General features: G+C 46.4%; 1 protein-coding gene across 5 annotated transcripts in view; it reads right to left on the bottom strand.

The window, feature by feature from the left end:
• SMG5 (SMG5 nonsense mediated mRNA decay factor) overlaps positions 1 to 13,618 on the bottom strand; it is a 33,031-nt gene that overhangs the window by 18,720 nt on the left and 693 nt on the right. For 3 of the 5 annotated variants that reach the window (XR_007135498.1, XR_007135499.1, XM_047784315.1), the window contains exons 2-7: positions 9,054 to 9,152; positions 7,607 to 7,730; positions 7,081 to 7,237; positions 5,227 to 5,316; positions 3,897 to 3,986; positions 3,139 to 3,217 (exon numbers count right to left, since the gene is read on the bottom strand). Coding sequence is in view for 3 of the 5 variants with exons in the window: in XM_047784315.1 (XP_047640271.1) it covers positions 3,139 to 3,217; positions 3,897 to 3,986; positions 5,227 to 5,316; positions 7,081 to 7,237; positions 7,607 to 7,730; positions 9,054 to 9,152 (639 nt within the window). In the remaining 2 variants the exon portion in view is untranslated. The remainder of the gene's footprint in view (positions 1 to 3,138; positions 3,218 to 3,896; positions 3,987 to 5,226; positions 5,317 to 7,080; positions 7,238 to 7,606; positions 7,731 to 9,053; positions 9,153 to 13,618) is intronic. The other 2 variants (XM_047784316.1, XM_047784317.1) reach the window with 2 other exon arrangements.

Raw genomic sequence — 13,618 nt, 5'->3', positions numbered from 1 at the left:
GTAAATACAGGCCACTCCCAGCCTCCCCTCCCCACCTACATACTCAGGATGAAAACTATCTTTCCTAATCAAGCACACACACAACCTCCAGATTAATGAGAATAATAATGATGTCTGTATCTCCTCTCTATCTAGAAATGGGATAACTAATCCTACTCTGTTACAAACTAGATTTAGTTACTGTCCCTGAAATACATTATCCTTCATCTTTTTTAAAGCTCAGAACACTTAATAGCTAGCATTTAAAAGGCATTTATCATGTGCAAAAATATTTATTTACACTATTTCAGCTAATTCTCACAACACTCATTCAAACTCAAATATGCATTAAGCACCCTCCTCTGTGTACCCTAATACTGTCCACATTTACAGACGAGGAAATGGAGCCTGAGATCAAGTAAGACTCAAAGGTCACACAGCTAACACATGGCAGAACTGAGTCTCCAACCAAGTCGGTCTCACTACAAAGCCTATGACCTTAACAGCATGCTATGCTTTCTTCTCATGTCTTGTTTTTTCAAGCATCATTTAATTATAAAAAGCGAAGTATAGAAAAGAATACATGTTTGTATTGAATTAAATATAGCTACAAATTCTTTGATACACCTTCCACTGAGAAGTGGGTTCTATGTCACATGCCCTTAAATCTTGGTAGGAGGTGGGGTAAAAGACAACAACTGTGCAGGAGTTCCCATCCTGGCGCAGTGGAAATGAATCCAACCAGGAACCATGAGATTGCGGGTTCGATCCCGGGCCTCGCTCAGTGGGTTAAGGATCTGGCGTTGCCGTGAGCTGTGGTGTAGGTCACAGATGCAGCTTGGATCTAACATTGCTGTGGCTGTGGCGTAGCCCAGCAGCTGTAGCTCTGTTCAGACCCCCTAGCCTGGGAACCTCCGTATGCCACTGGTGAGGCCCTAAAAAGACAAAAAAAAAAAAAAAAGATGACTGTGCAAATGCTTTGACTAAGAGAGTTCCTGCTGTGGTGCAGCAGGTTAAGGATCCAGAATTGCTGTGGCTATGGCATAGGTAGCAGCTGCGGCTCGGATTTGATCCCTGGCCTGGGAACCTCCAGTTACCACTGTGGCTCTGAGGGTTAAGAACCTGACATAGTGTCTGTGAGCATATGGGCTGGAGTTTGATCCCTGGCCTTGCTCACTGGGTTAAGGATCTGGCATTGTCACAAGCTATGGCATAGGTTGCAGATGCGGCTCAGATCTGGCATTGCTGTGGCCAGCAGCTGCAGCTCCAATTCAACCCCTAGCCCAGGAACTTCTACATGCCCCACATGCAGGAAAAGAAAGGAAGAAAGAGAAGGGGGAAAAAAAAATGAAAGAAAAAAAAAAAAGAGTATTGTAGGAGTGACTCTGCCAGTTTCCAGTCCCAGGCCTTAAGAGATTGGTAGACTCCACTTCCAAGTTTCTTGGGTTATTATTTACTGTTGAAGCCCGGAGCCACCATGTAAGAAGTCCATCTACCCTGACGAAGATACGCATAGAGAGACCCTGAGACTATGGAGAGGAAGAGTCCAGATGAGCCAACCCTCCAGATTTATCAGACCTCCAGATCAGCTGAATACCACTGACTGACACTATACAATGCCACTGATAACTATGGAACTGAGCCTTATCCAAATGCCTAACCCACAAACCATAAGATATAACTGGGTTTTCTGTTTGTTTTTTCTTTTTAGGGCCACACCCACAGCATATGGAAGTTTCCAGGTAGGGGCTGAATTAGAGCTGCAGCTGCCAGCCTGTGCCACAGACACAGCAACAGCAGATCCAAGCTGCACCTCTGACCTACACCACAAATTGTGGCAATGCTGGATCCTTAACCCACTGAGTGAGGCTAGGGATTGAACCTGCATCTCAGCCACAACAGGAACCCCAAGATATAACTGTTTAAGTAGAGGAAAAGAGGACTTCAGTGGGCACCTCCCAAACCTGGGTGTGCTTAGCTTCTCTTTGCAAATGACTCACCCTAAATCAAGATTATGAATCTGATGAGAGATCCAGGACAAGTTGGGGGGCATTCCCTAGAAAGCTTGCAAGGGATAAGAAAGATGCAATGGGAGCTTACAAACCTGGTAATCATATTTAAGAATAAATACAGTGGATGGGAGGCCAGTCTGTACTGCTCTACAAAAGGAGAAGGGGCATCACAAGAATAAATACTTGTTGTTTTAAACAGGGAATAGGTTTCCTTGACCAGGTGAACCAGCAATCACAGCATATGTAATTATAAGGCAGAAAAGGTCCTTTACTTTACACTTTAGCAGTTGACCACTTAAGCTATGAAGACCACCATATTACTTATTCCCTTGGGGCTTTGAAGCCCAATTTACTATATAACTTTCGAGAATGACTTAGCTTCTCAAGTAGACTTTGGCCCTGATTAGCTGTCAGTAGTGAATTTCTTCACAGTTTATGTCTTGCTATAACTAAATCAATGGCATTCTGATTTACCTATCTGTCTCATATACATTTGGTTATGGTGACTTAGTAATCTAAGCCCAATCACCTTTGGCTGGCCTAAAAAAAATTTTTTTTAATTCTAAGAGCTAAGTGTCAGATCCAGGGAAGCAGTGATCCCACACTGCTGCTAAGCTGGTTCCCCCATGTTGTCATCTCTCAAGACATGAAAGCTCTACAACTCTAAAGTTCTTGTCAGAGGCTGCTTTGGTATATTATAAGAAATATATTTCCAGGGTTCCCACTGTGGCACAAGGACACCAGGACACAGGTTTGATTCCCAGCCTAGCACAATGGGTTAAAGGATCAGGAATGGCCTCAGCTGTGGCATAAGTTGCAAGTGCATCCTGGATCTGATCCCTGGCCCAGAAAGTTTTTATGCCACGGGGTCGCCAAAAAAAAATTATCTCCTTCCTTAGGAAAGCAGCAATCCTATTGTTTTGCATGATAGTGGATGGCTATGTTAGCTGCCTGAGTACCTACAAATCCAGTTGGCCGTGAGAAAACCAGAGGGCAGCATCACCATGCCCCCGAGAGGAGGGACCCCCTCAAATCTTAGCATTTGCCTCACCCAGGAGCTAGAAAAGGGAGGAATGGAAGAGAGAAAACAAAGCAGGATGGTGTGGCCAAGAAAGCGGGGCTGGGGAGAGAGCTGGCAAATACTCACCAGCGCAGGTAACAATACATGGCTTCCACATTATAGTACTTGCTGCCTGCAAGGGTGCCCAGCTGGTTGAAGGGCATTCCTGGAGAGAAAAAAGGTCACACAAGTCTGCAGCAGTACTTCTCACCAAAAGCTGCCAAGCCCAACAGACACTAAGCATCAGAGAACTCATGGGGAAAACAGCAGGTCTGCAGGCAACACTGGTGTCCAGGTGATCAGCAGCCTAATTTGTCCCTCCAGGGGCTTACTGATTACAGACTCCCTTTCCTTTCAGTTGACTCCTTCCTGGCCCACCAGGAATTTTCAACACTGACAGGTGCCGTTCCTTCTGCAATAGCTGTGCCTCTTCCAGTACTGAGTGAACTCTATGGAGCCCTCTCCTCTATCCCAGCTCAGTCTCTCACCTCTGAGTTCCCCCTTATGACGAAGCCTTACCCCTTCCCTCCCTGCACCTCCATGGGGGCAGCTAAAGTATGGAGACCTTTCTGCAGAGACCTCAGGGTTAAGGAAGCAATCTTTTCTCTTCCTTCTCTCCTTCCTCCCTCCATCTGATTTCAAGACTTTTCCATTTCTCCTCCCCTTCCACAATCTTCTGAGTGTGTGTTAAAAGAGGGAGAATGTAGAACCAAGGTGTAGCATGAACGAACCGAGAACAAGGAGGACTTGGAGGAAGTGAGCATGGCCTGCCTGCCATCTCAACACCATCTTCCTCTTGGAAAATGCTGCTGGATTGGAAGGCCCCAGTTGGGGGATCCACTTACCAATCTGGGGAGCTACTGACAGGGCTTGGTAGTAAAATCTCTCAGCTAGCAGCTCGGTGTCTACGCCAGCTAATTCATTCTGATACCGTGCTGCAGGAGAGAAAGGAGGAAGAGAAATGTGATGATGCCATGTTTCAGAAAAACCTCCCCTCATCTGAGAGTTCACTCTGGAGAGCTGTAATAAGAGCCTGGGAAGAAGATAGCTGAGCTAGGAGGCAGGCTCCTTGGGTCTCTGTATGACTATAGGCAAATTATTCAACTATCTCATCCAAAATGTGAAGACTATTTGGTGTTTGTAAAGTAAACAGATTCTTCTTGATTATCTCTTCCCAAAGAGATAATATATCTACATTAATGTAGATAACGTATATTCTACAGCATATACAAATGCTTGAAAAGACTTACGATATTTGCTCCCGGAATTGCTTGGTTCTAGAGAGAAGACAGTACTAACACTAAGTCAGTCCACTGTGAAACAGCTGATTCTCTCCATGCCACCTGCCTATGAGAGGTCCAGGAGTGAGATGGTGGCAGGGAGAGAAAGAACCTCAGGTCAGTAAAAGATAACGCATCTAGCAGCCACACACTGACAGCCTAATGACAGGACCTTTGCCTGTCAGGACTAGAAACCCAGGAGCCATAAAGCAAGAGAGTACTTTTCCATTCTGAGAAACATATTTCAGGCAGGTAAGTCCTTCTTGAGGTCTAACTGCAATTCCTTCTAGGAACCCATGAAGAGAAAAGAAAATCCCCAAAGAGAAAGACATCAAGTTAAAATCTTCCTAACCCACTACTAAAACCAAGCTATCACCCTGACTTTCTTTCCCTCTCTTTTTTTTTAGGGCCACACTCGTGGCATATGGAAGTTCCCAGGCTAGGGGCTGAACTAGATCCGAAGCTGCTGGCCTACACCACAGCCACAGTAACTCGGGATCCGAGCTGTATCTGCAACCTACACCAAAGCTCAAAGCTTGTGGCAATACCAGATCCTTAACCCACTGAGCAAGGCCAGGGATCGAACCTGTGTCCTCATGGATACTAGTCAGGTTCATTACTGCTAAGCCACGATGAGAACTCCTCACCCTGACTTTCTCAAAGCACAAAGACATTTTTCTTCTTCCTATATTCACCCACCTTTTTGACTCCTGGAAGAGCAGTGACAAGAAGGAAACACTGTAAACAGACTGGAGGGGAAAAGTTATCAGAGGCCAAACTACTCCTCCTGCTCTCCAATCACACAAAGGACGTAAAGGGTGGTACCAGCAATTCAAACAGCTGGAACCTGCTCTGTAGCCCAAAACACAGAAAAATGAAAGGTTCAGATTCTTACACAAATCCCCCAGGTACACTAGACATCGATGGCATGCCATCTGTGCCCAATCCATCTCCTTCCCCGAGGCAGACACTGGCTTCTTGCATCCTGAGAAAGAAAGAGAGAGGTTTGCAAGCCCATTCCTCTACCGCTACCTATGTGGAAACACCTTTCCTAGGGGGAGAAAGGAGATCAAGAACCCAGGGCTAGTTTTGGAACACAGTCTTATGGGGCAGGGAAGACACCCAGCCAGGACATAGTTAGAGACACAGAGGCTCACAGATGGACAGAGATAGGGACACAGAGACTCACAGGTAGGGGTCATTTATAGGACAGGAAGGAACTGGAAGAGATAGGCTGGGGTCCTCAACCTATGATAGTTCCCTAGGAGAACGTCATGTGAAAAATCATCATAGGCATCATAGGCTTCTGGAAAAGAGGAAGAGGTGAGGCTCAAGTATCGGTAATTGTGGGTGCCTTGGGAAGCAGTTCCCTACATAAAAGTAAAAGGTTTGGGTAAAGATGAGAAACTTCCCCAGGCAGAACGGTATGTGAATGAGGCCAAGGTAAATGCTCCTGGCTTCTACCTGGTGGAGGAGCTCCACAGAGAAGGCAGCCTATTGGAGTCTACCCGTGAAGGAGATGAGGTCATCCTGCCTGACCTGAAGACTGCAATGGCCAGAGCCAAATACGCTGGGGCGCTCCCTTCTCCCTTCACCCAGGTGGCCGTGCAACTTCAGAGAGCTTTAGCTACTTGGGAGGCAGTTTTCCTATGTGCCAGGTACTAGTCTAGGCGTGTTACAGTATCAACTTAGTGATCCTCATAGCAACCCCACCTTTACTCTCATTTCATAGTTAAAGAGGTCAAAGTCACCCAGCAGGTAAATAACAGAGCCAGGATTCAGGAGGCAGTCTGGCTCCAGAGACCACCCTCTTACCCACTCCACTTTGCAGCCACTCTCCTGGGTGTGTAGCTCCCATTCTGAGAAGCCCTTTCCAATCTTTTGTATAGACACGTCTCTTAACTGGCTGAATGAGAAATATCAGTAAGAAGAAAAACTAATGTGGTTTGGAGAATTGACCCTTTGAAATAAGGGTTCTTAATCTATCTTTAGCTTATGGACCCCTCTGGTGATCTGGTATAAAGCCTATGAATGATGCCTCAGATTAATGTTTTGTTTTTAAATGTACTAAATCAGTACTGAGCTTCTGACCAGCGAATGCTGCCCCATAGTGGCACAGGCAAAACCTCCATCTCTGACTCAGAATATTCTTTGTCCTAGTCAGGGCAGGGGCATGGGCTGGGGGGGTGGAGGGGTATAAAGGGCAAGGGGAGATGGAGGAAGAGGAAGGGAGCTCTTATGGGTAGCTGCACTGAAGAGAAAAGCACCAACTAGGAAAGGAGGTAAACCATGGCTACCAGCACCTCAGAAGGCCAAAGACAGATTTGCACTGGTCTTGAAAGAATGTCCATAATTTCCCCCAATGTTTCTAAAAACTTTAATACTTTCATCAAATACTAAGAAACAATCTCTAAAGTTAAAAGAAACAGTGCCAGCCACATTCAACTGGGAGGGGGAAAAATGCTATTAATACCACTCCACTGCAAGACTTACTCTAGATTATTCCCTCCCTCCCCTGACTCCACTATCAGTCTACAACCTCAGACCAAAGAGGCTTCTCTCTTCCTTAAGATCTTCGCCCCAACTCATATGCTTGTTTGGATAAATCCAAACTTCATGAAGCATTTCTAAGTCTTCTAGAATCCTCTCTTGGCTGAGTCGCAACATACATAGATCCTGAGGAATAAGAAGGCCAAAGGGAGAAGCATGTGAACTTGCTCCTTCAGCCCACCTTTCAGATTTCACTGACCTATCAGAGGGTCGGTGACATGGGTCCAGTCGATGCAGCACTGCAGTTCTAGCTGATAGTGGGATTGGATATAGAGAAGGAGATGCTGGTAGAAGCCAATACCAGCGACCAGGTGTGTCCTGTAGGCACATTCCAAGGTGCTCCGGCTGTGGATATGCTAGAGATTGGGAAAGGGAAGGGGCCAGCTAAGCAGCAAGATCAGAGTTCTATTGCCCCCTCCCTTACGATATTCATCTCACTGAGGAAATAAACGTACCCTCCTGGCTCTCTAACCTTACCCACATCTCCTCTCACTCACAAGTTACCCCATAACCTTAGACCTACTTCTCTGGTCTCCCCATCAGGGATCAGGCTCCCCTCCTTCCCTAGTCCTAATTAGATATGACTCCCTCCTGACTTTCCGCCATCTCATCCTTGGTTCTCCCATCTCCAACCATGCTCTGGCCCACTTGTCTAGTGGTCTTTTCCTTCCTTAGCTTCCCCTCTTTAGATGAACTTCTTCCCAAGACCTGTGAGGTCCCCTTACCTTTTTGTTAGTCTTGATAAGCTGGATAACTTCATAGTATACCTTTCTCCACAGCAGCTCCTCAGCCTTCCTCCCATAGTCCACTGGGTGCAGGAACATAAGCTTGACACAGAGCTCACGCAGCCTGCAGGGGTGTAAAGGAACATGAGAGACACTGCCCATCCCATGGTGGTGGAGAGAAGAAGGCATTTGCCAACACCCCAGATGACAAATCTCTGTGCCTCCCAATAGACATGCAGGGTCAGTCAGTAGGACCCAAGACAAAAGCAAACCTGGAAGCCCCAAAAGATACAGAAGCAGGAACGATAAGAATTTTAATAATCTTCATTTTCTTCCCCTGTTATCTTTCTCTTCTTTTTATTCTCACTTTTTCTCTTTTTTTTTTCTCAGTGGCTGCTCCCCCCAGGCACAGAGAGGTTCCCAGGCCAGGGATTGAATCCATGCTACAGCAGTGACAATGCCGGATTCTTAATCCACTGAGCCACTAGGGAACTCCTTCATTCTACACACACACACCCCTTTTTGTCTTTTTAGGGCCGCACTCACAGCATATGAAGGGTCCCAGACATTGAATCAGAGCTACAGCTGCTGACTTCCACCTTAGCTCACAGCAACACCAAATCCTTAACCCACTGAGTGAGGCCAGGGATCAAACCCTTGTCCTCATGGACACCAGTCTGGTGCATTAGCAATGAGCCACAATGATAACTCCTACTCTGCCTTTTTAAAAAAACATTTTCTTTTTTGGCCACCCTGCAGCAGATGGCATTCCTGGATCAGAGGTGAGGTATCAGCCATAGTCGTGACCTATGCCAGATCCGTTAACCCACCATGTTGGGTGGAGGATCGAACCTGTGTCCTGGCACCGCAGAGACCACTGAGCCCATTGTGCCACAGTGAGAATTCCTACTCTGCCTTTTTATTTCCTCTTTCTTTCCTTCATTGTGCAGAATGGCAAACTCCCTCAACTCAAATACCATTCTAATGGCACTAGACTATTAGATGTAGAAACTGCAGAGAGTGAAGGATCCCCATCTCCTCTCTGAAGAAGGCCAGAAACATCTTAGCCTATTACTGTATCATGAGGTCAGGAGATAAGAGAGAATATGTGTCTATGTGTGACACAGTCTCAGATGGAGAGGAATAAAGAAACTAAAAAGAGGAGTTTCCATCATGGCTCAGTGGTTAATGAATCCGACTAGGAACCATGAGGTTGCGGGTTTGATCCCTGGCCTTGCTCAGTGGGTTAAGGATCCGGCATTGCTGTGAGCTGTGGTGGAGGTTGCAGACGCAGCTCGGATCTGGCGTGGCTGTGGCTGTGGTGTAGGCTGGCAGCTACAGCTCCGATTAGACCCCTAGCCTGGGAACCTCCATATGCCATGAGTGTGGCCCTAAAAAGCAAAAAAAAAGAAACCAAAAAGATGCATAGTTTAGAGTCTCTGCTTACTTGTTCCTGAGGCTAATGTTCTCTGGTTTGAACACTTCTTGATAAGCAGTTTTGTTGCAAAGGATGAGGTCAAGTCGATGCACAGCCTCCACCACAGCCCTGCAGGGAAATAAAGGCATAGAGCCCCTGAGCCATGTGCACCTACAAGGCTGGGAGACTGATCCTAGAGGAAAAGCTAAAGAATTAGGGGTGGACACAAAAAGGCTGCAGGCTGAGCCCCGCACAAAACAAGACGAATACAGTCTCCATCTTGAAACAGCAGCCCTTCAGGGAACATCTGGCAATGCTAGATATATTTTTGATTAGCACAACCTGGAGAAGGGGAAGAAGAGATGTTTACCACTGGCCTTTAGTGTGTGCTGCCAGACACCCCACAATACACAGGACAGAGAGCCTACCACAATACCTGTGCCCAACTATCAACAGTATCAAGATGGAGAATCTCTGTGATATAGGACGGCAGAGTCTCAAAGGAATGAACAGAGGCTGTGAAGCCAGGCAGAAAATCCAGGGTTTGAACCCTGGCTATATGTTACTCTATAACTCTGGGCAAATTACTTAACCTCTTTAAGCCTTAGTTAACAACATCCACAAAAATGAAGAAGAGCAGCTACCTCAAAGAGCTGTTGTAAGGATTAAATGAAATAGTTCATACACAGCACTGGTATACAGTAGACATTCAATAATTATTTGTGGAATGAATGAACTGTATAGGCTTATTATCGCTGACATAAAGGAAAGGCATTTCTAATATAAAATTGTGCTTTGGAATAGTGGGATATGGGAAGTGGCGGGGAGGGGGTCCTTGAGCTGCTTTGTCATAAGGTCTCTTAAATTCTGCTGAAGGAACTATTTGTTTAATATACAGTATAGGCTTTGGAGCCAACTGTCTGTGTTCAAATCCTAGCTCTACTTCTTACAGCTATATGTGTCTGGACAAAATACCTAACTTCCTTCTCCCATCTATAAAATAGGATTAATAATATCATACCACTTTGTGAGGGTTAAATTAGCTAACATATAAAGCACTCTTAACAGTGCCTTGAACACAGTAAGTGCTCAATAAGTATTACTCTTCATCCTAAGGAGAACATTCCAGACCCTAAAAGTCCAAGGAAACTTTATAATGAATGGCCAAGAGGTGCCTAGGTAAGCATCATCTCTGGAAAGGTAAAACCCAGAGGACGACAGAAAGCAGCCTTGAGATTAGGTGAATCAGGCACAGTTCTACACACAAAACACCCAAAAAATAAGAGAGTGATGATTCCCCAATCAATCCAAAATTGTTTCAGAACACTGAAATGTGCTCCTGGGCCAGGGAAAGTGGGCCACAGCAGGCTAGCATCCTGTGGTGGCTCAGGTGATACACCACTAAAAGCTGACACCCAACACCCAGCTGAGTGGGTGGGATGGTAAGCAAAGCCTTCTCACAGGCAATCTTAAGAGCCCAGTATTTCTCCAAACACCTCCTGGGCTGCCTAGAGATGAGAGAAAGCCCTTTTAATCAGCATGGTGCTCAATGCCAAGGGCAGCATCAGGCAGCCATCGGTGAAACACTCTACGCTAGCTAAGTCCCCAGGGAAGGGCTTTTAACTTCAGTGCCATGCACAGATTGAAGGGTGGTGGGAGTGCAAGTGTGTTTATGAACAAACACCAGAGCTCTCCTTAAATTCTCAATTCAGAAAACGGTTAATTAAGGAGTTCCTGTTGCGGCTCAGTGGTAAAGAACCCTACTGTGTCCATGAAGACCCAGGTTCAATCCCTGGCCTTGCTTGGTAAGGTTGAGGATCCCACATTGCGGTGACCTGTGGTGCAGGTCAAATAAGCGGCTCGGATCCAGGGTTGCTGTGGCTGTGGCATAGGTCAGCAGCTACAGCTCTGATTCCACCCCTAGCCTGCAAACTTCCATAGGACGTCGTACGGCCCTTAAAAAAAAGAAAGACAAAAAGAAAAAATGTTTATTTATTTATTTTTTGCTTTTTAGGGCTGTACCTGGGGCATATGGAAGTTCCCAGGCTAGGGATCGAATCGGAGCTACAGCTGCCGGCCTATACCACAGCCACAGCCATGCCAGATTCTTCCCAACCCACTGATGGAGGCCAGGGATTGCACCTGCGTCATTAATACTAGTTGGGTTCATTAACCACTGAGCCATAACAGGAACCCCTACTCTAGGAAGTTCTAATTGCAATTTTTTTTCCCCCTTTTGAAGGCCATACCCAAGGCATATGAAAGTTCCCAGGTAAGGGGTCGAATTAGAGCTGCAGCTGCCAGCCACAGCCACAGCGGATCCGAGTCAAGTCTGACCCACCACAGCTCTCAGCAACAATGGATCCTTACCCCACTAAGCGAGGCCAGGTATCAAACCTGCATCTTCATGGATACTAGTCAGGTTCATTACCACTAAGCCAGAACGGCAGCTCCTCTAATTCCAAGTTCTTAAACCTGACAGGACTCCACATTTTTTTTCTCCATTCCCCATCAGACCACAAGCTCTTCCGATAAACTGTAATCTCCTTTGGAACAAAAACTACAAAAACCTGGAGTTCCCATCGTGGCGCAGCAGAAACGAATCCAACTAGGAACCATGAGGTTGCAGGTTCGATCCCTGGCCTCACTCAGAGGGTTAAGGATCCAGCGTTGCTGTGAGCTGTTGTCTAGGTCGCAGACGTGGCTCAGATCTGCCATTGCTGTGGCTCTGGCATAGGCCGGTAGCAACAGCTCTGATTAGACCCCTAGCCTAGGAACCTCCATATGCCTCGGGTGCAGCCCTAAAAAGACCAAAAAAAAACCCTACAAAAACCTGGAGTTCCCTTCTTGGTTCAGTGGTTAACAAGCCCAATTAGGATCCATGAGGATGAGGGTTTGATCCCTGGCTTTGCTCAGTGGGTTAAGGATCCAGCGTTGCTGTGGCTGTGGTGTAGGCCAGCAGCTGTAGCTCCAATTTGACCCCTAGCCTGAGAACTTCCATATGCCGCAGGTGCGGCCCCAAAAACCAAAAAAAAAAAAAAAAACCCCAAAAACCACACACCTACAAAGACCAGTCTTATGTCTCATTGACCACTGTAATCAAAGGCCTAGAAGTGTTTAAAAAAAAAATCGGAGCTCCCATTGTGGCTCAGAGGTAACGAACCCAACTAGTATCCATGAGGATGAGGGCTCGATCCCTGACCTCACTCAGTGGGTTAAGGAGCCAGAGTTGCCTTGAGCTGTGGTGTAGGCCGGCAGCTGCAGCTCCAATTTGACCCCTAGCCTGGGGACTTCCATATGCCATGGATATGGCCCCCCAAAAATAAAAAAATATATATATAAATAAATATATGTTGAAATTGGCCTAGTTAATTGATGCTTGTATCCCTTCCAGCATCCCTTGCCCAGCTGCCTCTTCTAAGTGGCATAAAGCATTTCAGAATTTCATATCTGAAAACAAATTGTCGGCATTTCCCAAATTTACTGAAGCTCAGAGTGACAATTTCACAGTCTAACAATACATTTATCTTGGACCAAGAAATCACAACTTCTCCCCCAGTTCTTTCTACTTTTCTCCACTGCTACATTCACCTTGCTATAATTAAAAAAAAAAAAGAGAGAGATCTACTTCCTCAAGTTTCTACCCTGCCCAAATTACAGGCAGAGATACCCATGTGCCACACATGAGCCACACATACAAACACATCATCTTAAGTTAGCCTTATGAGGGCAGTGGCTTGAGAAAAATCAAGCTTTGAGCATGATCAGAAAGATGTCCTGAGCCATTACCAAAAGCTGGAGACAAGTAAGGAATTTTGCAGACACTGCCCACGCTCTGTCTGACAGGCAGCGCTGACACTCGGCAGCATGACGAGGCACACAGGCCACCCCAGCCAACTGCTTGGGGCAGCCCACAGTGGGAGCCCAGGGGCTGATGGATTGGATCACTTTTCTATTTTTGGAACAGCCTGTACTCCCCTCTGCCTTCTGGCTTAGGAAGCCTAGCAGGCAGGATGCCTACTCCAGGGAGGAAAAGACAACATGCTCTTGACTCTTTCACTGCCAAGATGGGTGCATGGCTCTGAAGGTATTCTTCTCATGCAAACACCTCTGTTCTATAGAGCCTAAGCCAAATGAAAACCCCAACCCCTACTAGAAAGCAGAAAATGCAACAGAGCCTCTACGCCTCATGCCATTTTGATCCAGTTCAACAGTCCCCACACGAACAATCCTGGACGGGGTGAGGGGGCCAACTGGTCTGTTCCCAACACAGGGCTGAAAAGCTGAAGATGTTGAGGAGTGTGAGTGGCACTGTGGAAATAAGAAACCAGGAATGGAAGGTGCCTGGCAAGAGACTGTAGTCATGAGGCTGGAAGGATGTCTCAACTGAGGAGTCCCCAGGTGCCCTGAAATGGGCTCCTATGACCTAAGAACATTCTAGACTCAAAGTCCTTCACTGCTCTTCCAGTCCACACAGACAGTCTTCCCGTCTCTTTTCATTCAGATTCCCAACCAAAACTTAGAGCCATACAGGACTTCAAAGCATACCAAACCCAAATGTCTCCTTTTAAGGATGAGAAAACTGAGGCCGAAGG

The sequence above is a fragment of the Phacochoerus africanus genome, chromosome 6, assembly GCF_016906955.1.
Source record: "Phacochoerus africanus isolate WHEZ1 chromosome 6, ROS_Pafr_v1, whole genome shotgun sequence".
NCBI classification, from domain to species: domain Eukaryota; kingdom Metazoa; phylum Chordata; class Mammalia; order Artiodactyla; family Suidae; genus Phacochoerus; species Phacochoerus africanus.
This window is presented reverse-complemented; position numbering and strand designations above follow the sequence as displayed.